Source organism: Toxorhynchites rutilus, chromosome 3, assembly GCF_029784135.1.
Source record: "Toxorhynchites rutilus septentrionalis strain SRP chromosome 3, ASM2978413v1, whole genome shotgun sequence".
NCBI lineage: Eukaryota > Metazoa > Arthropoda > Insecta > Diptera > Culicidae > Toxorhynchites > Toxorhynchites rutilus.
In genome coordinates, this window is record NC_073746.1 from 25,534,118 (window position 1) to 25,560,578 (window position 26,461).

At 41.5% G+C, this 26,461-nt stretch overlaps 1 protein-coding gene across 1 annotated transcript; it reads left to right on the forward strand.

The window, feature by feature from the left end:
• The first annotated feature begins 834 nt into the window (after positions 1-834).
• On the forward strand, positions 835-26,153 carry LOC129774877 (G-protein coupled receptor 143-like). The gene is made up of 5 exons (XM_055778912.1): positions 835-1,631; positions 19,339-19,760; positions 19,821-20,148; positions 20,209-20,319; positions 25,812-26,153. The coding sequence occupies exons 1-5, from the start codon at positions 1,482-1,484 to the stop codon at positions 25,974-25,976; spliced, it is 1,176 nt and encodes a 391-aa protein (XP_055634887.1). The 5' UTR covers positions 835-1,481; the 3' UTR covers positions 25,977-26,153.
• The last annotated feature ends 308 nt before the right edge of the window (positions 26,154-26,461 follow it).

Consider the following 26,461-nt stretch of genomic DNA (forward strand, 5'->3'; position numbering starts at 1 on the left):
CACAGTGTTACATGGATAGAAAACATTCAAATAAACTCTTTCACATGAATGTATTTTTAAATTCCTAGAGGAACTGGCAGATTATTTTCCGGCTCTTTCTCGATCCAAACGGAAAGAATTCCGTGCGTGTATGTGTGTGTGTGTAGCGGCTGCTTCGAGATCTTCCCGGGGAACCGTTTGTAGCATCACTCTCCTCCTGATGGATTCCCTTCTGCCCTAAGGTGCACAAACAGGCTCTTGGTGACACCGTTCATCCGCGCTTTCATGATAAATGAAGAGCTTCACCACAACAGCGACAACATGCTCCAATCGCTGTTCAATTAGAACTGAGTGGATTTCCGAGCGGCGCTCGCTTATATACCGATTGGTGATTTCAATAGCCTATTTTGAAAGCAAATTTAAGACTATTGAAACAAGTTTTTGGATCAGAAAGTAACAAGTATAGAACGCGTAGACATTTCATCTTTCGAATGAAGTGTTTATCATACCATTTCGTTCAGTTGTTTAGGAGCTATTAACACTCAAAATCTCGGTCTCCGGCGTAACGCTTTCGTTTTCGAAACTTTGATTTTACACCCCGGTATAGAAATGAAAGACGTAGTCCTACGTCAATACAGAAGAGTGTTCATTTCCTCACATACACATTTGAGAAGCCCTTCCAGCACACACCGCAGAGCTCGAATCGCACATGGCAAATGTTATTGTACACAATCTGTTTTACCTCTAATGGACTGGAAGTGAAGTAAGTATTAACCACACTTTTGGGGCTTCACGTTTCCATACATGCGCTCGAGAGACCGGTTCCCTTCCGTACGCAGCTCGTTTTGAAACGTAATTCCGTATGAGACATCTCGCTTCAGTTAGGCATCAATAGTTCCCGAGAGCGTACCGTGTTCTCTGATCAATCACTTACGCCTCGGTTCAGCGGAAATCGAACCAATCACCGGACGTTATCATCGTTATTGAAAAATACAGTCGAATCCAGCCGGGTTTGATACGCGAGACAAGAAGTCTATTTACATTGTTATCTTCAACGCGGGCGCGTCGCACTACTACAAGATTGGACACAGGGTATTTGGGTTAATAGCGTGGAAAACATACACAGATTTGTGAGTGCCAGTCTGAGCCGCGGCACGAAGCGGATAGTACTCGATGAGACGCGTGTCAACGGTTGTGTCACGGGAAGTAATCTCTCGGTGCAGTGATTCGTTGGATGAGATAAGAACCACTTGACGTATATGGCTAGCTTCAGAAGCCAAACGGTATATTATGCCTAATTTTACCGGTAGTCTATAAAAGTTGCGCTTTATAAACTTTACCAAATTTATATAACAAACACGATATAAACAAACAATTTAGTGAAGATGTTATGCTAGTGAAAGTGCACAAGAAATTCTAAGGATTCAAATCAAGCACCAGGGTAAACATGTAATAGGACTTACCAGGCAGTAGTGGAGAGCGGTGAAAACAGAGCGCAGACCATGGCGGACCCCACGATACAGACCTTCTGTTGCCACAATCGGATACGTTCGCCGCCGGCAATAAAGCTTATGTCCGAATTCAATACCGACGGATATATCGTTGTTTGTATAGTTTCCTCATTCTTCGGAATAGCCGGCGCTATTTACCAGGTGAGATGTGGTGGGATTTTATTTACCGAAGCATGCATTAAATATTTCTATGGCTTGGTTTTCTTGTCTTCTTTAGAGAAAAGTTTCCCGAGTTTTGTTTCACTTCTACGATCAGTCATATTCATTGTATTCTGAAAATAGTGCAAAAAAAAATTACAGAAAGAAACAAATAAAGTTGAAGAATAAATAAATGTTAATGAAAATGAAGCATCTATAATCCAAACTTTTGTGAAGGACAACCGTTATTTGATAAGTGGTGCCGATATGTTCAATCTTCATTGTATCATTGTTGATATTAACTCTAACGAAATGATCCTGGATGTCTACCTGCATGAGAAGTTTGTATGTAGTACCCTTGGATTTAAATTAGAAAGCATTCAGTTTTACACATGTTAAGTTCATAAATCGAGAACAAAATGGTATAAAAACCCAAAACTTTTATTGAAGATATAAAACTATCCAGAATGAACATTTTTGGTAAAATTATTCGACCATCTCTTCTTTACGCCGAATCGAAAATGCTAAGGCCAATCGTCAATCGCTGCAGCTTCTCGATATAATTCTTTAACGATTGGTAATTCCAATGATCCACAGGCACGCTTCTCCAGCTTGACCCAAAGTGAATAATTCGACGGATTGGCAAATGACCAATCATTTGCGGAGATGAGTGTTGATAGGTTTGTTGCTAGTCTCGTTTTTTAACCGTTCTACGAGTTATTTTGTATCGTTCAAAACATATTTGCTTCAATCTGGGCGATGTACGCACCAACTAATTTATCCAATTCATTTCGACTGATGAACGCTTTTGTTTCCGAAGAGGATTGCGTTGAACACGTTCATAAGCAACTTAGATGGAATTGTCCAGTAGTACCGACCTCGGACGTACCTTTTTGGGCCTATCGCCCACATCAGCTGTTTCTTTGTACTGTTGCAGTGTACGGAACACGAGTCGTTCATTGACAAAACACGATTTGAGCAGCTCGTAGATCTGTTTCCGTTTTCCCGCACTTAAAAAACGGGACAGTTGCCACACGCTTCTCGTACAGACCGAACTTTATCGTTATCGTAGGAACCGAACAAGTACTGATGGGACCACGAAACTTGGTGAGAGTGAAGAGGTACATCGAACTACACGTCTGCAGTGTTACCACTTTTCTTCGCTTCAAATTTCTCTGCTGAGAGCAGTCGCGATTTCATTGACAGAATTATGGCTATACTTGATAATGTGAATACGGTATCACGAACAAATTGGACGTTCTTTCAATCGTCGGAAAGTTTCCACAATATTTTTTGTTTGTTGCAACTTAGAAAATCTTCAAATACAAACATACTCTAACACCGTTTCGATTTCATTCGAACTACTTTTCTTGAGCCATTTTATCTGAATCAGCTTTAATGTGAGAATGAGAGAAATAGCGATGCGAAGCGTGTTTTTCAAATAACTGTCAGTGATTTTGTTCCTTGACTTTGATTTCACTTCATTCATAACGTAATAAAACGAGCATGTTTTACAGGGTGTGTCACATCAAATTGCATCACGGAAAAAACGCTGTAGAAAATTAATTTTTAGGAATTATATCTTCAGCTCTCGCTTATAATCAGATAAGAGTGTATAGATCACGTTGGCCATGCTTCACTGTAAATTTTTCGTAAATTTGGAAAAATGTCGTCGAACGAAAAAGAGCGTCGTGAATTAATCCTGTACACTCATTTCGAGAATCCGGAGTTGTCACATCGGGACATCGGTAAGACGCTGGGAATCGTCCAATCCACGGTCAGCAGAGTACTAAAACGATACTTCGAGAACCTAACCATCGACCGGAAGGTGAAGAACGGCAAAAATGGATGCTCCGTCAGTGAAAAAGATCACAAGCGCGTAGTTAAGCAGATTAGACGTGATCCGAGAAGTTCGGTCCGGGATGTCGCCAATAAGTTGAATTTGTCAAGTTCATTCGTCCAGCGGACCAAGCAGCGGGAGGGCCTGCGTACATACAAGGTTCAGAAGGCTCCTAACCGCGACGAAAGGCAAAACATGGTGGGGAAGACGCGAGCCCGGAAGCTGTACACCGAAATGCTGACGAAGCCGCATTGCCTGGTAATGGACGACGAAACCTACGTCAAAGCGGACTTTCGTCAGCTGCCGGGCCTGTTGTTCTTCTCCGCAGAGGACAAATTCAGCGTTCCGGAGGAGATTCGCAAGCAGAAACTATCCAAGTTTGCCAAAAAGTACATGGTGTGGCAAGCGATCTGCTCTTGCGGAAAGCGGAGCGCCCCCTTCGTGATGACCGGCACGGTAAACGGGCAGGTTTACATTAAGGAGTGCCTACAGAAGCGCTTACTACCACTATTGAAGCAGCACGAGGGCCCGACCATCTTCTGGCCGGATCTCGCTTCGTGCCACTATTCAAAGGACGTGTTGGAGTGGTACGAAGCCAACGGGGTCACCTTCGTGCCAAAGGAAATGAACCCGCCCAACGCGCTGGAGCTTCGCCCAATAGAGAAATATTGGGCGATTATGAAGCAGGCCCTCCGGAAGAACCCCAAAGTTGTCAAATCGGAGGCGGACTTCAAGAGAAAATGGATTTCTGTTCAAAAAAAACTACAACCTGACGTTGTACAGAACCTTATGGACGGGGTAAAGAGGAAGGTACGAGCATATGGGCTTGGGCTCGAAGTATGAATAAAAAGAAAATGCCAAAAGTTGTTTAATAGTTTTTATTTTACTGTCTAAAATTTTAAAAAGGATCGGTCTACTGGGCGAATTTCTACAGCGTTTTTTCCGTGATGCAATTTGATGTGACACACCCTTTATTAGTTCTGGAAATCGCGCTTCTGGAACAAAAATGGAGTATAAATCCAAGACATCATGGTTTTCAAATTTGTCACACAGCTCTAAATCACACTGCGTACACGAAATTTGATATTTGATTTGCATCTATGTGGCTACTCGCAACCGAGCTACTTCAAAGTTTTTTGGCTACTCGCCCGTTTACCCCATACATACAAATCAAATGTCAAATTTCATAGTATGGGTACGTTCGTTATTCTTCGGATCGTTTGAAGTTTAATCGCAACCGAGTAACTGACAACGTATACACCCGATTTTACTGCCCTTACTTGCACGAATTTATGCGAGTGTGAGCAGAACAGAAGCAAAAACTTAAAAAATGTTGTCTATTATATTGGCCGGTTCGTCAATCGGACCACAGCTATACTTTCATTCCGAACGAAGAATGTCGGGAGTGAAATGTAACTAACCGTAACTAAAATATATGGACCATATCAAAAAACAGTTAATGCGGTCTTCAAACTATTTCTATTTCCTAATTCTGCGCACTCAAAATGTAATATTTCTAACTTTGCGCAGGTGTGTCCTTAATTCAGCACCCATAAAATATTAATATATCTGTCGAAAATAACCTTGTAAAATAACCTTTTACTTATTTATTGGCAAACAAGTTTCACGTGACATCCAGCCTAAGTCATTTTTACTCACTGACCAACCATCGAGAGCGCTATTTACAATTTCCGTAGGAAGGCGCTGTTTATAAAGAGATAATTTCAATGGCGAGCATGTTGTCTGGTCGTGTATCCGGTTCCATGCTGCCCGCTCTCAGCTTTCCAGAGCATTCAGGGTAGAGATGGGCGAGCGCTCACAAGTCGCTCATTTGAGCCGGCTTGTCAAAAAGAGCGTACGATCCACGGTTCTTTAAGAATGAGCCGCGGCTCTCAAATGAACGGTTCCTAAATGAACGGCTCTTGATTGAACCACGGTTCATTTGAGAGCCGTTCATTTGAGAACCACGGTTCAAAAAAGAACTGCGGTTCGTGAAAGAACCGTGTTTCTTTTAAGAGCCGGCTTATTGGTAAAGAACTGTGGATCGTACGTTCGTTCTGACGAACTGTGGCCTGCGGCAGTGCGGAAGAAATATATGTTTCCCACGGCTCTTGATTGAACCACGGTTCATTTGAGAGCCGTTCATTTGAGAACCACGGTTCAAAAAAGAACTGCGGTTCGTGAAAGAACCGTGTTTCTTTTAAGAGCCGGCTTATTGGTAAAGAACTGTGGATCGTACGTTCGTTCTGACGAACTGTGGCCTGCGGCAGTGCGGAAGAAATATATGTTTCCCATCCTGCTTTTCAAGCGGTTTTATTTAGCTGTTTATATGTTTGTAAATTTTGGCGGATTATAAATTTTCTCGAAACACCATGAATATGGGTAACTAATGAAAGGGCTTGACTAGTAGGACACAGTTATTTATGAAAAATTCAAATCCAAAATTGCCGCCACCCCAAAATGGCGAAATATGTATTTTTTTCAAAACACCATCAATACGGGTATCAAATGATAGGGCTTGACTAGTAGGACACAGCTATTTATGTAAAATGGAAATCCAAGATGGCGGCCGTTACAAAATGACAGACAACAACTTTCGTCAAAACCCCATCAATATGGGTATCAAATGAAAGGGCTTGACTAGTAGGACACATCTATTTATGTTAAATGAAAATCCAAAATGGCCGCCACCCCAAAAAGGCAGGAAAATGGCGAACGTTACAAAATGACAGACTACATTTCTTCTGAAAACCCCATCATATGGGTATCAGATGGAAGGACTTGACTAGTATAGCAGAGTTATTTATGATAAATCCCACTCCAAAATGACCAATTACTTTTTTCATGCAACTCCCGCATATGGGTATCGAATGAAATGATTTGACTAATATAATACACTTAATCTTGAAAACATTCCATTCGAAACATTTCCGAGCTTTTCCGAAAGCAGGACAAGTTTGTAGTGAAAGATGTAGTAGACTTTCATCAGATAACATTGAAAAGATAATGTTTATAAACAAAAAAAAATGTAAAGAAGATCATTGTGATGGAAGTATATCAGAGAAAACCTTCAGTAAAGTAATATTTTCATTATTCTCTGAACTGATTATTGTTTTGAACCTTATTTTTTACGTCTTCCATTCTTTACATATCCAAATAAACCAGTTCTTGAAAAGAGCCGTCGAGCCGCTCAAATGAGCCGGCTCTTTTAATTGAGCGCACGGCCGCTCACTGAAATGAACCGTTTTGCCCATCTCTATTCAGGGCACAAGGCCCCCATTCAGGCAATCAGGGCATATCCCCGTCCGAGATATCTTAGGTAGCCGTGATCCTGATCTTCTGCTTCATCTATACCTGTTCCTCAGAAACGCCGTCAACGTTTAATGATGTTCCCTTCGTTGTATCCCTGGATCTTATCCCTCCTATCCGATCGATAAACTTTTACTTAGTCGCGGCAAAACAGACACATGCTCTTCACAGATACAAACGACACAGGGCGAAGGTTGTGCAGCCCACTGATCATTCACCATGAGCTGAGGATTGTACCGCTCATTACAACTCTACACGAGCTGATGATTGAGCCGGGTAGTAACCTGGATTCCTCGAGTCGAGCAGACGCACCACGCTAGATATGGAATACAGACTAGGGGGGCGTTGTTGACTAATGGTCAGCTGCATCCCAATAGGAAGTTGAAATGATCATAGTTGATTACTGTTGTGTTATTAATAGAACAACATCCCTATGTTTCTCGCAGAGCAGAGCAGTTGTATGGACATAGTTATTCTGTTACAACACAAAGATGGTCAATTGGGGGGCCCTGAGTTTAAAATTCACGATCGATCGCTTACTAAGCGAACGGGCAACCAATGTGGCTACGAAGACCTCCTTCTTCCTTTTAACGGTTCGCAGAAAATATGCCACGGATGTTTTCAAACGTTTCTTGTCAATCGGAAACCCGGCGCGTTTCACCTTACCATTCAATTCCAGTTGTGCACGGAGAGTACCTCCCGGGATTCCTTGATATTTCGCCGTTTTGAAATACCTTTTTTTGTCATCTTCATGGCAAAAACAAGCTGCTGACGGGAATAACGCATGTTTTTCTTTCCTGGAGTCATCCTTGTTTCGTCCTGCGCAGAGTAAGGAACATAAACAAAACATTATGAGCTCGATTCTGCGTCTATCCTCTTTTTCTGAGAATTTATTTATTGTAATCACTTCGAATAAGTCACATTCAGATATAAAACACTTAAAACTTACTGATTTCGGATAAACTCCGGATCTGAAAATACTTTTTTGGGTGAATTAGGGAGAAGAAAAAACGTGTTGCGTCTTAGCGTCAATGTTAACAGGAAAAAAAATTGACATTTTAAGTGATGTCGGATTTGTTTTTAATATTTTTTTTTCTGTACAACTCAATTTTTTTCGATGAATAATCGGGTGATAAAAAAGAAAAAAGAACAATTTAACTGTTCAACAGTATTCATACGCACAATCAATAGTCAATTGACGTATTTAGTCTAAAAAGACAAAAGTGCTCAGAGTTAGGAGGAGTTACGGTAATTCAAATTGAGTCAATGAAGTCGTTGCATTGAATGATTTCAGGTTTTGTACAGGTTGTACCTCCTGTGTAGGTTGTACAGGTTTTGAGCAACAATTTATGCAATTGTGCTGGGCATTGAAGGAAAACGCCCCAATATGCCAGAAATAATATAAAACGACAAAACACACATCGCAAAAGAAGAAGAGTCGTTCGCTTTTATGAAGAGTTTCGTCACGACAAAAATCTATTCCTTCGTAGCCATAATGGTTTCGAGTTCGCTCATTAATCGAACGATTGTTGTCAATCCCAGGACTCATTCGGTAATCGGTAGTCATTCGGATCGGATGTATTTATTGATAGCTCCAGCGGTGGTTAGAACGAAAACGTCCATCATCGTTCTTTCATAAGTCGAAGTGGTTTCTTTTGTTGTGGTTTCTTTTCTTTCGCATCAGACTGTGTTAGAACAATTGAGTTGGTGAATAGAGTTAGCCAGTGGTGCGTTCCGTACACGAAAGCGAAAACGCGCCCCGACTGCGTGCACCGGACCACATCCGTGAATAAGTCAACGAGAGGAGAAATTATTCCACAGCGAGCGCTGTCATCTTTTGTTCGTGACTCGGCATTGATTGCCCGTTCGACACCAATACACTGACGATAGTGTGGAGAGCGTGGTCAGCGGAAGCAGTCATTGAATCATACGCACTGTGTGCAAATTTAGGTTTAGTCATAAAAAATTAATTATAAGATAGTTTTTTTTTTCATTATTTTTATTTCATTATTATTTTCTATATATTATATACAAAAATCATAATTAGAATTAAAGTTCCACGTAATGGCAGAGGGTGGTGGGGAGTCTCCTTATATGGAGATCTCCGACATGGAAACAAGTGACTCCCCCTTATGTATAAAAAAGGAAACAGGAAGAGCACTCAAACGCGATAACTCTTCCGGGGACGAGTCTACTCACCCTACTAAGCCCCCCTCGAAAAAACTCGCAAGTCTCCCTCCCCAACTTTCCGATTCTCCCACTCGCCCTCCCCAGCCCTCCAAAACTCCCACTCTCCCTCCCCCTTCCTCGGTTTCGCTTCCTCCTTCTGATATTACCGTTACAACTCAATCCTCGTCCTCGTCTTCTCCCTCTGTTGTCTCCGCTCCACGTATCAGAGTCTATCCAGAAGATGCACCTGGAATTGGCCCGTGGGTTGTTTTCTTCCGGCCAAAATCAAATGGAAAAGGCCTTAACGTGATTCAGATCATGAAAGATCTGACCAGATACACTTCCGTAGAAGAAATTTTCAAGGTCAGACCGAACAAATTACGAGTTGTCGTGTCTGAACGGAAGGATGCAAACGAGATTGTTGCTGATAAGCATTTCATCCTCGAATATCGCGTATGGATTCCCTCCAATGACGTAGAAATAGGGGGGGGGGGGGTGATAACTGAAACGGGTCTGACGTGCGAAAAAATTAGAAGTGAAGGAGTTGGCAAGTCCAAGAAGCTCCCTTCGGCGGAAGTCATAATCTTGGACTGTCGCCAACTCCCAAGTCTCCCAAGAAAAGGAAATAACAAAATTCACGCCGTCCGACTCGTTTAGAGTAACTTTTGCTAGTTCCGCTCTCCCGGACTACGTTATGGTGGACAAATTGAGGCTACCGGTGCGACTCTTCGTGCCAAAGCCCATGACTTGCCAAAAATGCAAGTCAGTCAGCCACACTTCAGCTTATTGTGGCAACAAGGAGCGCTGTGCAACTTGCGGAGAGCAACATGTGGGCGAATCTTGCAGTGCGACTGAGCATAAGTGTCCATATTGTGGGGGGACTCCACATGTGCTCTCAGCTTGTGAAACTTACAACTTACTTTTGCGGAAATTTTGAAGGGCGCTTCTCCACTGGCCCAACAACAACAACAATCAATATCGACACACACGACACACACTTTTCCACGTTGCCAGTTGACGGAATGGAAGTGGACACAGCTAGCGGGGGCACACCGTGTATTTTCAAAGGGAATCCCCGGCGCAAAAATGTGACCACTCCCAAATTTCAAGAACAAGTCCCCCCGGTGAAAACCCCTGTTAGCTTGCCTAAAAAATCGAGTGCAGCGGACAAGCCAAATCAGGTTCCTCCTGGCTTCCGTGGGAATAGTTCACCTTCGAACGACCCAGCACTCGAGGGGACATCAAAAACCCAAACTGTCCCTATTTGTCCGTCCAGCTCAACTTCCCAATCGGGATTTATAAAGTTGACTGACCTTGTGGATCAAATCTTCAAGTGTTTTAATGTTTCCGACTCCATCAGAACCATTGTCATCTCAATGCTTCCAGTATTAAAGACAATTCTGCAACAATTGATGCAAACATGGCCCCTCCTTGCAATGATTATATCTCTTGATGTCTAATTCAAATAGAGAGGTCAAAGATATCTCTGTTTTACAGTGGAATTGTCGTAGTCTTATCCCTAAATTGGATACATTCAAATTTTTAATTCATAACTTCAATTGTGATGTTTTTGCTCTGTCCGAAACTTGACTTTCTTCGCGAGATGATCTCTTTTTCCACGATTTTAATATTATACGCTTGGACCGTGATGACAGGTACGGAGGGGTGCTATTGGGGATCAATAAGTGCCACTCATTTTTTCGAATTGACCTTCCACCTATTGGAGGGATCGAAGCTGTGTACCTAAACCTCCTGCTAAACCTGGAAATCGCGCTTCTGGAACAAAAATGGAGTATAAATCCAAGACATCATGGTTTTCAAATTTGTCACACAGCTCTAAATCACACTGCGTACACGAAATTTGATATTTGATTTGCATCTATGTGGCTACTCGCAACCGAGCTACTTCAAAGTTTTTTGGCTACTCGCCCGTTTACCCCATACATACAAATCAAATGTCAAATTTCATAGTATGGGTACGTTCGTTATTCTTCGGATCGTTTGAAGTTTAATCGCAACCGAGTAACTGACAACGTATACACCCGATTTTACTGCCCTTACTTGCACGAATTTATGCGAGTGTGAGCAGAACAGAAGCAAAAACTTAAAAAATGTTGTCTATTATATTGGCCGGTTCGTCAATCGGACCACAGCTATACTTTCATTCCGAACGAAGAATGTCGGGAGTGAAATGTAACTAACCGTAACTAAAATATATGGACCATATCAAAAAACAGTTAATGCGGTCTTCAAACTATTTCTATTTCCTAATTCTGCGCACTCAAAATGTAATATTTCTAACTTTGCGCAGGTGTGTCCTTAATTCAGCACCCATAAAATATTAATATATCTGTCGAAAATAACCTTGTAAAATAACCTTTTACTTATTTATTGGCAAACAAGTTTCACGTGACATCCAGCCTAAGTCATTTTTACTCACTGACCAACCATCGAGAGCGCTATTTACAATTTCCGTAGGAAGGCGCTGTTTATAAAGAGATAATTTCAATGGCGAGCATGTTGTCTGGTCGTGTATCCGGTTCCATGCTGCCCGCTCTCAGCTTTCCAGAGCATTCAGGGTAGAGATGGGCGAGCGCTCACAAGTCGCTCATTTGAGCCGGCTTGTCAAAAAGAGCGTACGATCCACGGTTCTTTAAGAATGAGCCGCGGCTCTCAAATGAACGGTTCCTAAATGAACGGCTCTTGATTGAACCACGGTTCATTTGAGAGCCGTTCATTTGAGAACCACGGTTCAAAAAAGAACTGCGGTTCGTGAAAGAACCGTGTTTCTTTTAAGAGCCGGCTTATTGGTAAAGAACTGTGGATCGTACGTTCGTTCTGACGAACTGTGGCCTGCGGCAGTGCGGAAGAAATATATGTTTCCCACGGCTCTTGATTGAACCACGGTTCATTTGAGAGCCGTTCATTTGAGAACCACGGTTCAAAAAAGAACTGCGGTTCGTGAAAGAACCGTGTTTCTTTTAAGAGCCGGCTTATTGGTAAAGAACTGTGGATCGTACGTTCGTTCTGACGAACTGTGGCCTGCGGCAGTGCGGAAGAAATATATGTTTCCCATCCTGCTTTTCAAGCGGTTTTATTTAGCTGTTTATATGTTTGTAAATTTTGGCGGATTATAAATTTTCTCGAAACACCATGAATATGGGTAACTAATGAAAGGGCTTGACTAGTAGGACACAGTTATTTATGAAAAATTCAAATCCAAAATTGCCGCCACCCCAAAATGGCGAAATATGTATTTTTTTCAAAACACCATCAATACGGGTATCAAATGATAGGGCTTGACTAGTAGGACACAGCTATTTATGTAAAATGGAAATCCAAGATGGCGGCCGTTACAAAATGACAGACAACAACTTTCGTCAAAACCCCATCAATATGGGTATCAAATGAAAGGGCTTGACTAGTAGGACACATCTATTTATGTTAAATGAAAATCCAAAATGGCCGCCACCCCAAAAAGGCAGGAAAATGGCGAACGTTACAAAATGACAGACTACATTTCTTCTGAAAACCCCATCATATGGGTATCAGATGGAAGGACTTGACTAGTATAGCAGAGTTATTTATGATAAATCCCACTCCAAAATGACCAATTACTTTTTTCATGCAACTCCCGCATATGGGTATCGAATGAAATGATTTGACTAATATAATACACTTAATCTTGAAAACATTCCATTCGAAACATTTCCGAGCTTTTCCGAAAGCAGGACAAGTTTGTAGTGAAAGATGTAGTAGACTTTCATCAGATAACATTGAAAAGATAATGTTTATAAACAAAAAAAAATGTAAAGAAGATCATTGTGATGGAAGTATATCAGAGAAAACCTTCAGTAAAGTAATATTTTCATTATTCTCTGAACTGATTATTGTTTTGAACCTTATTTTTTACGTCTTCCATTCTTTACATATCCAAATAAACCAGTTCTTGAAAAGAGCCGTCGAGCCGCTCAAATGAGCCGGCTCTTTTAATTGAGCGCACGGCCGCTCACTGAAATGAACCGTTTTGCCCATCTCTATTCAGGGCACAAGGCCCCCATTCAGGCAATCAGGGCATATCCCCGTCCGAGATATCTTAGGTAGCCGTGATCCTGATCTTCTGCTTCATCTATACCTGTTCCTCAGAAACGCCGTCAACGTTTAATGATGTTCCCTTCGTTGTATCCCTGGATCTTATCCCTCCTATCCGATCGATAAACTTTTACTTAGTCGCGGCAAAACAGACACATGCTCTTCACAGATACAAACGACACAGGGCGAAGGTTGTGCAGCCCACTGATCATTCACCATGAGCTGAGGATTGTACCGCTCATTACAACTCTACACGAGCTGATGATTGAGCCGGGTAGTAACCTGGATTCCTCGAGTCGAGCAGACGCACCACGCTAGATATGGAATACAGACTAGGGGGGCGTTGTTGACTAATGGTCAGCTGCATCCCAATAGGAAGTTGAAATGATCATAGTTGATTACTGTTGTGTTATTAATAGAACAACATCCCTATGTTTCTCGCAGAGCAGAGCAGTTGTATGGACATAGTTATTCTGTTACAACACAAAGATGGTCAATTGGGGGGCCCTGAGTTTAAAATTCACGATCGATCGCTTACTAAGCGAACGGGCAACCAATGTGGCTACGAAGACCTCCTTCTTCCTTTTAACGGTTCGCAGAAAATATGCCACGGATGTTTTCAAACGTTTCTTGTCAATCGGAAACCCGGCGCGTTTCACCTTACCATTCAATTCCAGTTGTGCACGGAGAGTACCTCCCGGGATTCCTTGATATTTCGCCGTTTTGAAATACCTTTTTTTGTCATCTTCATGGCAAAAACAAGCTGCTGACGGGAATAACGCATGTTTTTCTTTCCTGGAGTCATCCTTGTTTCGTCCTGCGCAGAGTAAGGAACATAAACAAAACATTATGAGCTCGATTCTGCGTCTATCCTCTTTTTCTGAGAATTTATTTATTGTAATCACTTCGAATAAGTCACATTCAGATATAAAACACTTAAAACTTACTGATTTCGGATAAACTCCGGATCTGAAAATACTTTTTTGGGTGAATTAGGGAGAAGAAAAAACGTGTTGCGTCTTAGCGTCAATGTTAACAGGAAAAAAAATTGACATTTTAAGTGATGTCGGATTTGTTTTTAATATTTTTTTTTCTGTACAACTCAATTTTTTTCGATGAATAATCGGGTGATAAAAAAGAAAAAAGAACAATTTAACTGTTCAACAGTATTCATACGCACAATCAATAGTCAATTGACGTATTTAGTCTAAAAAGACAAAAGTGCTCAGAGTTAGGAGGAGTTACGGTAATTCAAATTGAGTCAATGAAGTCGTTGCATTGAATGATTTCAGGTTTTGTACAGGTTGTACCTCCTGTGTAGGTTGTACAGGTTTTGAGCAACAATTTATGCAATTGTGCTGGGCATTGAAGGAAAACGCCCCAATATGCCAGAAATAATATAAAACGACAAAACACACATCGCAAAAGAAGAAGAGTCGTTCGCTTTTATGAAGAGTTTCGTCACGACAAAAATCTATTCCTTCGTAGCCATAATGGTTTCGAGTTCGCTCATTAATCGAACGATTGTTGTCAATCCCAGGACTCATTCGGTAATCGGTAGTCATTCGGATCGGATGTATTTATTGATAGCTCCAGCGGTGGTTAGAACGAAAACGTCCATCATCGTTCTTTCATAAGTCGAAGTGGTTTCTTTTGTTGTGGTTTCTTTTCTTTCGCATCAGACTGTGTTAGAACAATTGAGTTGGTGAATAGAGTTAGCCAGTGGTGCGTTCCGTACACGAAAGCGAAAACGCGCCCCGACTGCGTGCACCGGACCACATCCGTGAATAAGTCAACGAGAGGAGAAATTATTCCACAGCGAGCGCTGTCATCTTTTGTTCGTGACTCGGCATTGATTGCCCGTTCGACACCAATACACTGACGATAGTGTGGAGAGCGTGGTCAGCGGAAGCAGTCATTGAATCATACGCACTGTGTGCAAATTTAGGTTTAGTCATAAAAAATTAATTATAAGATAGTTTTTTTTTTCATTATTTTTATTTCATTATTATTTTCTATATATTATATACAAAAATCATAATTAGAATTAAAGTTCCACGTAATGGCAGAGGGTGGTGGGGAGTCTCCTTATATGGAGATCTCCGACATGGAAACAAGTGACTCCCCCTTATGTATAAAAAAGGAAACAGGAAGAGCACTCAAACGCGATAACTCTTCCGGGGACGAGTCTACTCACCCTACTAAGCCCCCCTCGAAAAAACTCGCAAGTCTCCCTCCCCAACTTTCCGATTCTCCCACTCGCCCTCCCCAGCCCTCCAAAACTCCCACTCTCCCTCCCCCTTCCTCGGTTTCGCTTCCTCCTTCTGATATTACCGTTACAACTCAATCCTCGTCCTCGTCTTCTCCCTCTGTTGTCTCCGCTCCACGTATCAGAGTCTATCCAGAAGATGCACCTGGAATTGGCCCGTGGGTTGTTTTCTTCCGGCCAAAATCAAATGGAAAAGGCCTTAACGTGATTCAGATCATGAAAGATCTGACCAGATACACTTCCGTAGAAGAAATTTTCAAGGTCAGACCGAACAAATTACGAGTTGTCGTGTCTGAACGGAAGGATGCAAACGAGATTGTTGCTGATAAGCATTTCATCCTCGAATATCGCGTATGGATTCCCTCCAATGACGTAGAAATAGGGGGGGGGGGGGTGATAACTGAAACGGGTCTGACGTGCGAAAAAATTAGAAGTGAAGGAGTTGGCAAGTCCAAGAAGCTCCCTTCGGCGGAAGTCATAATCTTGGACTGTCGCCAACTCCCAAGTCTCCCAAGAAAAGGAAATAACAAAATTCACGCCGTCCGACTCGTTTAGAGTAACTTTTGCTAGTTCCGCTCTCCCGGACTACGTTATGGTGGACAAATTGAGGCTACCGGTGCGACTCTTCGTGCCAAAGCCCATGACTTGCCAAAAATGCAAGTCAGTCAGCCACACTTCAGCTTATTGTGGCAACAAGGAGCGCTGTGCAACTTGCGGAGAGCAACATGTGGGCGAATCTTGCAGTGCGACTGAGCATAAGTGTCCATATTGTGGGGGGACTCCACATGTGCTCTCAGCTTGTGAAACTTACAACTTACTTTTGCGGAAATTTTGAAGGGCGCTTCTCCACTGGCCCAACAACAACAACAATCAATATCGACACACACGACACACACTTTTCCACGTTGCCAGTTGACGGAATGGAAGTGGACACAGCTAGCGGGGGCACACCGTGTATTTTCAAAGGGAATCCCCGGCGCAAAAATGTGACCACTCCCAAATTTCAAGAACAAGTCCCCCCGGTGAAAACCCCTGTTAGCTTGCCTAAAAAATCGAGTGCAGCGGACAAGCCAAATCAGGTTCCTCCTGGCTTCCGTGGGAATAGTTCACCTTCGAACGACCCAGCACTCGAGGGGACATCAAAAACCCAAACTGTCCCTATTTGTCCGTCCAGCTCAACTTCCCAATCGGGATTTATAAAGTTGACTGACCTTGTGGATCAAATCTTCAAGTGTTTTAATGTTTCCGACTCCATCAGAACCATTGTCATCTCAATGCTTCCAGTATTAAAGACAATTCTGCAACAATTGATGCAAACATGGCCCCTCCTTGCAATGATTATATCTCTTGATGTCTAATTCAAATAGAGAGGTCAAAGATATCTCTGTTTTACAGTGGAATTGTCGTAGTCTTATCCCTAAATTGGATACATTCAAATTTTTAATTCATAACTTCAATTGTGATGTTTTTGCTCTGTCCGAAACTTGACTTTCTTCGCGAGATGATCTCTTTTTCCACGATTTTAATATTATACGCTTGGACCGTGATGACAGGTACGGAGGGGTGCTATTGGGGATCAATAAGTGCCACTCATTTTTTCGAATTGACCTTCCACCTATTGGAGGGATCGAAGCTGTTGCTTGTCATGCAAACATCAGAGGCAAAGACCTCTGTATTGTCAGCTTGTATTGGCCTCCGAGAGCTGTGGTTTGCCGCAAGCAACTTGCTGACATGTGCTCACTCCTTCCTGAGCCACGATTGATCTTGGGAGACTTCAACTCTCACGGAACTGCCTGGGGGGAACAGCACGATGACAATCTTTCTTTGTTGATATATGACCTTTGTAACAACTTCAATATGACCGTTTTAAACACTGGGGAAACAACACGTGTACCTAAACCTCCTGCTAAACCAAGTGCTCTTGACCTCTCGCTTTGCTCGAATTCACTATCGTTAGATTGCAAGTGGAATGTAATCCAGGACCCCAACGGTAGTGATCACTTGCCAATCAAAATTTCCATCACCATTGGGTCGAATTCTTCTGAATCTTTAAACATGGCATATGACCTCACAAGACACATTGACTGGAAAAAATATGCGGACGCGATTGCTCTAGCCATCAATTCCAGAGATGGTTTGCCTCCATTGGAGGAGTATAACTTCATTTCTCGTTTGATATATGACAGCGCGGTTCGAGCTCAAACGAAACCCATCCATTTTTTACTCCCACTAAAAGATCGCTTCAATTTATTATCTCTTCGGTTCTTCATCCGGTGTAAGGTCATGAACCCATTGGTGATCGGAAATTTTGAGCAGCTGATCGAGCTAAATTTTCACACCGGATTCATGAGTTCATATCATGAATTCATCTTCATGCAGGTTGATCGTATATTCCCAACCGTGTTTGTTTCCCTGACTACATCAATTCCTCTGTGCATTTTGATCTGTCCATGAAGCAAGATATCCATGGATATTCAGATTACCAACGATCGAGGATCGCTCCAACGATCTTCGATGAAAAATATAGGGGTATCAATTGTGATAATATGTACTTTACTGATGGGTCCACTATAAATGAGTCCACAGGATTTGGAGTGTTCAACGAATTTTTTAGCACCTCACACAGTCTTCAGAATCCTTGCTCAGTGTATATTGCTGAATTGGCAGCAATTCATTGGGCGCGTCGCCTCACGACCTGTTGAACACTATTACATTGTAACGGATAGTCATAACTCTGTCGAAGCTATCCGTTCAGTGAGGCCGGAAAAGCACTCGCCGTACTTCCTTGAGAGAATACGAGAAATTTTGAGTGCTTTATCCAGACGCTGTTATGTCATTACCTTTGTCTGGGTCCCTTCTCATTGCTCAATTCTGGGTAATGAGAGGGCTGACTCATTAGCAAAGGTAGGTGCAATTGAAGGCGATATTTATCAGCGTCAAATCGCCTTCAATGAATTTTATTCTTTAGTCCGCAAAAATACCATCGCTAACTGGCAACGCAAGTGGAATGAAGATGAATTGGGCCGTTGGTTTCACTCGATTATCCCTAAGGTTAGCCTCAATCCGTGGTTCAAAAGTCTGGAATTGAGTCGGGACTTTATTCGCACCTTCTCCCGACTCATGTCCAATCACTGTTCTTTAGATGCACTACTCTTTCATTTCAATCTTGCCAGCAGCAATCTCTGTGTTTGTGGCCAAGGTTATCGCGACATCGAGCACGTTGTTTGGTCGTGCGAGGTGTATCTGGTCGCCAGATCGAATTTAGAAAACTCCCTTCGGGCCCGAGGAAGACAGCCCAATGTACCGGTGAGAGATGTGTTGGCTCGGTTAGACCTTGATTACATGTCCCATATATATATTTTCCTTAAATCTATCGATCTTCGTGTGTGATTGTCCCTATGTCCTTATACCCTCCTTTCCTTCCTTTGCGGGTAATTCGTCCCCTTGCTATAAATAGTAGAATAAATTGAAATGTAAAAACACTATAGATATACGAACAGATTTAAGAATTGAGTGTTCATCAACATTGTTACAGTTTCCTTATACCCCATCCTTCTCCTAAAAATATGTCACCCTTCTAAACTCGAGTACACCGCGAGTAATCGGTTTTCCACCTTACTAACCATAGATGTAAGAAAATTGTTTATATATATAGTTTTAAAATTATATTTAAGAATTCGGCTCCTTTAAACTTAAGTTACTGAGCCTGCAAAAATAAACGAATTAATAAAAAAAAAAAAAAATCCCAGGACTTCATTGAAATCGATTGATTTTCTTAAAGGGTTTTTTCAAGGCTAGATGCGAATCAACTTTGTAATACAATAGAGAAAAATCCACAAATTCTTCATAAGATAGTGGAAATTGTTTTTGAAACGAACGGATTTTTTTATGTTATCCGCAAAGGCATTCAACTAATCAAACGGATAATTACTAACGCACCGTCATCCATTTTGATTCGAAAATGTTTGCTTCACTATTTTAGTTTCCATGACATAATGAAATTTATTGATAACGCTCGCAAAATATTTCAGATATGGATCCGTAATGAAGACTGCTCGAGTCAGCCGGTCCTGCAGCGGCGACGATCCGGCCCTGGGTCGCCATTTCGTCACAGTACTGGACGCAGTATTATTGTTTGGCTTGCGGTGGCCGACCTGTGCGCTTCGCTGGGAGTCTTTCTCCGTTCGGCGCTTTGGAAGTACGTTAAAAACGTACTGCCCCCGGACAGTGACACAGACGACACCAACAGTGTGATATTCTGTGCGGTGTCCTCAGCGTGGATACAGTACTTCTATATGTGCACGTGGCTCTGGACGCTGTGCTATGCGATTAACGTGCGACGGCAGCTGAGCGGTCATGGGGTGGCTCTACAAACCTATCACGTGTATGTGTGGAGCATATCAGCGGTGCTAACCGCACTCGGATTGACGGTGCTCTACCTCCCGGATGCTGAGTGAGTTTTCGATGGTTTGAAAAAAGTTGTTACTACTATTCTGAGAATTTAATTCCACAGTTGTCACAACGTGCACGATATCGCAACTGCTTACATCCGAATACTGCCAAATTACCTTACCACTTACGGACCGATGATTGCAGTGATGGTGGCCAATCCGGTACTTTATATTACCGCCTCCAAAGAGATTAATCGACAGCTGGTGGCACGCTTTAGTCAGATGACGTCCACCGAGCGGGATCTTATGACTAAGTTTAAGATGAAATTTTCCCTCATAAACTTCGTGTTTTATGTCTGCTGGCTGCCGAACCTGATCAACGGAATCCTTCTGTGGACCATGTGGTTCTCGTTGCCATTTCAAGCGATTGTTATAGTGTGGTATGTTATGGTAAAGGGCCCAGTCTAGTAAACTAGAATAGCATGATTTTTCAACTTAATCTCGTTTCAGGCAATAACTAATCCTCTGCAAGCGTTCTTGAATACATTGGTATATCAGCGATGGAACTGTGCCTGGCGATATCGGCAAGAGGCGAGTGCTAAATATAATGGAGCTGGTAGAGTACGTATTCAAATTCAGCCATTTCGTGCCAAACCGATACAGTGGTTCTCAGATTTTCGTGAAAAGCGGTAGTTTTGTTCTTTATCGCAAAACATTAGACCCGTATTATTTTATTTTTTCCGTAGGGGGACCATTGCTATTTTATTATGACTTTTTTCAAAAATTCATAACTTTAGAACTACTAGACCGATTCAAATGATCGACATATCAAATTGAAGCCCTGGTCTTTTATGCAAAAATACCACACCTTCATAAAATTCGAATTTTGTTCTCGTTATTATTATTATTTTTTTAACCCATTTATTTATTTATCAGGCTCAATAGCATTTTATCTGTAACAGAGCCGGGTTTTTATCGTGTACATGTACATATGTTTATGTTTCTATAAATTGTAAATTACACAGTAGTAGTAGTAGCCATTTAGGCGTAAGGGTATTCTATCTGTTCTTCCATTGTTCAGCAGACCGGACAGCGGAGACAGTTGATATTGATCATTGTTGGGTTATTTATAGAACAGCAGCCCGATGTTTCTTGCTGAGCAGAGCAGTTGTATGGATGAATCGATCTTTGTTCCACCGTGGATCAATCTCCATAGCTGATGATGGTTGCGTGGACGTAGTTATTCTATAACAACACAAAGATGGTCAATTAAGGGCCCTGAGTTTGAACTCACGATCGATCGCTTAGTAAGCGAACGCGTAACCAAGTGGCTACGAAGACCCCCCTTGTTATTATTGATTGTATTCGTTTTTTATTGTTTTTATAGTCTCGGGATCAAGGGCGCTATATTTTTTAATATTTTTTCTGAAAAGCTGAGGATTTTTCACATAACATACGAAGGTCGATTAAAAAAATAAGTTTCAGTACCTCAGAAATCGCGAAAATAAAGTTGGGACAAAAACCAAGGTGTTTTTTGTAATCTACGTTTTATTTTCTACTTTTCTACATAATCGCCGTTTTTCTATTCCGAGCGCGAAGTGCGTAGCGTCAACTTTTTGAAGTACGATGTAACTGCGTCAGGAATTTCTTTAGTGTTATCGAATCGTTGACCACCAAACGCCTGTTTCATCACCGTACCAATGTGAAGTTTTGGACCGATTATGAACCGCGATTAAGAAAAAAAGCCAGGTTTATTGACGAAAGGAATTTTCCTTATCCACGATAATGCGCGGCCCCATTCTGCTCGCGTAACTCAAGAGCAATTGAAAAAATTCAAATGGACTGTGTTCGAGCATCCTCCTTACTCCCCAGACCTCGCCCTTAGCGACTATCATTTATTCCCGGCGATGAAACAGGCGTTCGGCGGTCAACGATTCGATAACACTGAAGAAATTCGTGACGCGGTTACATCGTACTTCAAAAAGTTGGACGCTACGCACTTCGCGCTCGGGATAGAAAAACTAGTGCCACGCTATAAAAAATGCCTCGAACGTTATGGCGATTATGTAGAAAAGTAAAAAATAAAACGTAGATTACAAAAATCACCTTGTTTTTCGTCCTAATATTATTTTTCCGCGATTTCTGAGGCACTGAAACTTATTTTTTGGACGACCCTCGTATGTCGAAACCAGAGAAGCGCTTTTTTCGTTTTTGAGCTATGATTTTTCAAAGTTAACCGATGGTTCGAAAAATCATTTTTTTCCTCTTTTCTCCAACACAAAAATTCATAACTTTTGATCTACTGGACCGATTCAGATGATCGACACATAAAATTAAAGCCAATTAGATGATCTTTTTTGAAAAATATTAGACTTGCGAAAAATAGCTTTTATTTGATATGTCGATCATTTGAATCGGTCTAGTACACCCAGGTTTTTTGACGTGGGACTACGTCTAACCGGAATATAAGGGGGGTAAAATGAAAACATAAACACTGAACATGCAGGAAAAAATGCAAGATTTCGAATGCTTATAACTCGATCATTTTCTACTGGATCGGAAAGATGTTTGCAACAATTGATAGGGAATATTTCTACGCATCTATCGCAATTAATAAAATGTCATTTTTCATTAGATAAATAATTGAATAACTGTAAAATGTTAAGCGTTATCTAAACGCCCTAACTGCCTCGTTTTGATTGGCCCGATTTACGGTTTCCCCAACAGACTTCAAAACCAAGCAGCGTTGGGGAAATCGGAATTGAAAATACATGACAGTAGGGGAACTTTTGTTCTCTCCGAAATATGTTCCCTAACACAGACTTCAAAACCAAGCAGCATTGGCGAAACCGACATTGCAAATACATGAAAGTAGGGGCAGCTTCCCACCGAAATGCGTTTCTCTTCACAGATTTCAAATCCAAGGAGCGTGGAGAAGTTGGCATTGCTACTACATGCAAGTCGAGGGCAATTTGTTCCGACTAAAATATGTTTCCCCAACACAAGCTTCAGAACCAAGGTGTCTAGGGAAATTGGGATTGCAAATTCAGGCAGGTCGGGAGTATTTTTGCTCCGACTGAAATCTGATTACCTATAAAGACTTCTAAACCAAGGTGTCTGGGGAAATCGGCATTGCAAATACATGCAAACTGCGAGTACTTTTATACTCGCTTGCCTTTGTGCAGACTCGAATGCGTTTCCCTAACACGGTCTCCTAAACATAGGTACCTGGTAAGATCGTGCAGACACTAGAGACGTGGCATTTGTTCAAACTTTTTACTCACAACGCAAATATATTGAATTCAATTGAATTCGGAAATTGTTACATTTAATCAAAAATTCAATCAATACATACAAATGATTACTAAGCTAAGGTAGTCCCACGTCAACCTTGCGGTTATATCATAGATATAACCCACCCATTTTTTTTTATACGTACCTCGTAAAATAACCGCGTAAACGATAACTGCGTTATTTGGAAAATCCGCGTAAAAAAACTGCGTCAATTCGAAAATCTGCGTGAAAAAAAACCGTGTTAATTGGAAAATCCGCTTTAAAAAACGCGTTAATTGGAAAATCCACGTAAAAAACCGCGTTAATTGGAAAATCCTCTTAAAAATACCATGTCACCTAATGATAGATATCAAATGGGACTATCCTTACGTAAAGTAAAAAGTTGAGTGTTGCTCGATTCCGAAAACCCGTGGTTTTTTCCTGTTTTTTCGTTGCTTACTGGTAGCTATAGTTCGGTTTTTCTCACGAATGAGGTCATCTGCTGTTGCTAGAAGATTCCCTTGTGATTTGTACACTCTACTGCCTATGCACGTGCAGTACCACTGTTGGGCCGTCAAGAGCAAAGTAGACAGGGAAAGACATTCACGAATCGCTGCCCGTAAAAACCCCGTCCCGTTGTACCGCCCGGTGAACTCCCCGTTACCCAACACCTAAAATCCACGTAAGAATCGTGATAAGGTGCGGCACTAATTTCCTTTATAAGCGCTAAGCTCCATTACAAGCACTAATTACCGCAATGTGCTCTGAGGGAGTACAAGAGAGAAATCTGAGCTGAGGGAGAGATGTGATACAGGTCGGACTCGATTATATACAATTTTGGACTCGACTATATACCGCTTGGAAATTTTTTTTTATATATTAGGCTGTCAAAAAAGTCCTGCGGTTTTTTTTTTGAATTTTCATTTGTTCATAAAATTAGTTACAATAATCTGTTTTAAGTCAAATATGAGCCGTTTTGTTCGATGACTTGTTCCCAACGAGATGCCAACTTCATAATACCCTTTTTATAGAAGCTCGCTTCCTTATTGGCAAAAAACTCGGATAGCCAATTTTCACAGGCCTCATTTGTGGCTAACTTCTGACTACCTAGCTCGTTCGCCATGGACAAAAACAGGTGGTAGTCACTTGGAGCAAGGTCCGGACTATACGGCGGATGCAAAAGAACCTCCCATCCGAGCTCCCGGAGCTTCTGGCGCGTCACCAAAGAAGTGTGTGGCCTGGCGTTGTCCTGATGGAAGACAATGCGGCCTCTGTTTATCAAAGATGGCCTCTTCTTCATGAGTGCTACCTTCAAGCGGTCCAGTTGTTGGCAGTACAGGTCCGAAATGAACGTTTGGCCATAGGGAAGCAGCTCATAATAGATTATTCCTTGACAATCCCACCAAACACACAGCAGAACCTTCCTGGCCGTTAATGAGGGCTTGGTCACCGTCTGAGCCGCTTCAGCGGGCTTCAACCACGACCGTATACTTACGACAACGTGAAGCGCACGTTGTCGTAAGTGACTCACTTTTCATCGCCAGTCACCATCCGCTTCAGAAACGGGTCGATTTTGTTGCGATTCAGCAGCGATTCACATGCGTCGATACGGTCAAAGATGTTTTTTTGCGTCAACGTGTGTGACACCCATACATCGAGCTTCTTTGTGAATCCAAGCTTCTTCAAATGGTTAATAACGGTTTGATGACTTATCCCCAGCTCTTGGCCGATGCTACGGCTGCTACTATGCCGGTCTTTCTCGGCTAATTCAGCGATTTTGTCGCAATTTTCGACGACAGGCCTTCCGGAGCGTGGCGCATCTTCGACGACCTCTACACCAGAACGAAAACGTTGAAACCATCGTTGTGCGGTGGAAATGGAAACTGTATCGGGTCCATAAACTGCACAAATTTTATTGGCAGCTTGAGATGCATTTTTGCCTTTGTCATAGTAGTACTGTAAAATATGTCGGATTTTCTCTTTATTTTGCTCCATATTTGCGACACTATAACTCACGAACGACTTAACCAAACAAAACACTGTCAAGGACTATATTATAGCGCGCAAAAATACCTTTCCAACAAGCTATAGTATGACTCGATACAATGAATACAACTAGAACTACGCGCTTACAACGACACCTCGCGGAAATACCGCAGGACTTTTTTGACAGCTTAATATATCAAATATGACTTATTTCAAGAAGAAATGTAACCTTTGCAAAATATTATTAAATTCCACTAATTTAGATGTTCCACTACTATATCTTGTACTATTTTTTTTCATCTTTTAAATGTAACCAACAAAATCGTCTTCCGTAGCGTACTTTTTAATGTAGAGCCAGTTTGAGGCAACAGAGTCCGAAACAAAAAAAAGGTCTATAACTCTGTCATTGTTGAAATTTCAACATGTGCATAGAAGGATTTTTTCATCAAATATGATCGTCTATCACTTCCTGAGAAAATCTGGCTAAATTTATTTTTTATTCATGGGAGAAGGGTATTTTCTGAATTTAAGGCGATGAATCTAAAACCAAATTCCACTTTTATATTCAAACATGCAAAAAAAAAACGAAAGAATTTTTTTTTATTATATACAGGATTCGATTATATACAGTAAAAGGAAACAAGAAACTGTGTATAATCGAGTCCGCGCTGTATTGCACAAACCGCGTTAATTGGAAAACCCGCGTAAAAAACACTGCGTTAATTAGGAAATCCGCGTAAAAAAACCGCGTTAATTGGGAATCTGAGAGCCACTATATCGGTTTGGCATGGAATGGCTGAATTTTGAATTTTCTGGAATTGGCCAGACCAACTTACCATTTTTCCCGATTTCAGCGACAAACTCGGAGCGGTGCTGGCACCTCGGAGGTGACACCACTACTTCAGTCACAATTTTTCAAAAGTGAAGATTCTCCATCGCCTACAGTTCTCGTGCAGGACGCCAGTGTAGAGCTGATTCCAATGCCCACACGAAGTGTTAACTCGTGTACATTTGTTTGAGGCGTGCAAGATATAAGCATAGAGCTACGAGAGTCTCACCGCATCACCGTGTATGTACCAGTGAATCTCATTTTGTATGTTTTAAAATCTACAGCGTATGACAAAAATCAATAGGCAGGAACGATAATGTTCTTTCAATTCTATTTAATAAAACCTTACTTTAAGATTTGCTTGTAATTATCGTGTTTTGTATTCGTTTGATTGAAAAGAAATAATTTGCTCAACTAAAATTTTGAATGTAATTTCTGAAGTCTCACAATCTTCCGTTTTTTGTGAATGTTTTGTAACAGACTATTTTACAAATTCTCTGACTAAAAGCTTCGACTTCATGGTGATGGTGGATTTATTATATTCAGCTTCCGTTCCGAATATGGGTAAAATGGGTTATCTTTGTAATATACCTTAGGGATTAGGCTTTCGTCTCGAACAATTCATTTCTAGCTGTTTCTCGGAAAAGTCAATCACATTATAGGATTTGTTCTGTT

Bases quoted from the DNA above. Each gene is read 5' to 3' on its own strand.
- LOC129774877 (XM_055778912.1), top strand. From the start codon at position 1,482: ATGGCGGACCCCACGATACAGACCTTCTGTTGCCACAATCGGATACGT. The intron at 19,761-19,820 runs GTGAGTTTTCGA...TTAATTCCACAG, and splicing joins CTCTACCTCCCGGATGCTGA to TTGTCACAACGTGCACGATA. The intron at 20,320-25,811 runs GTACGTATTCAA...TCCCGATTTCAG, and splicing joins AATATAATGGAGCTGGTAGA to CGACAAACTCGGAGCGGTGC.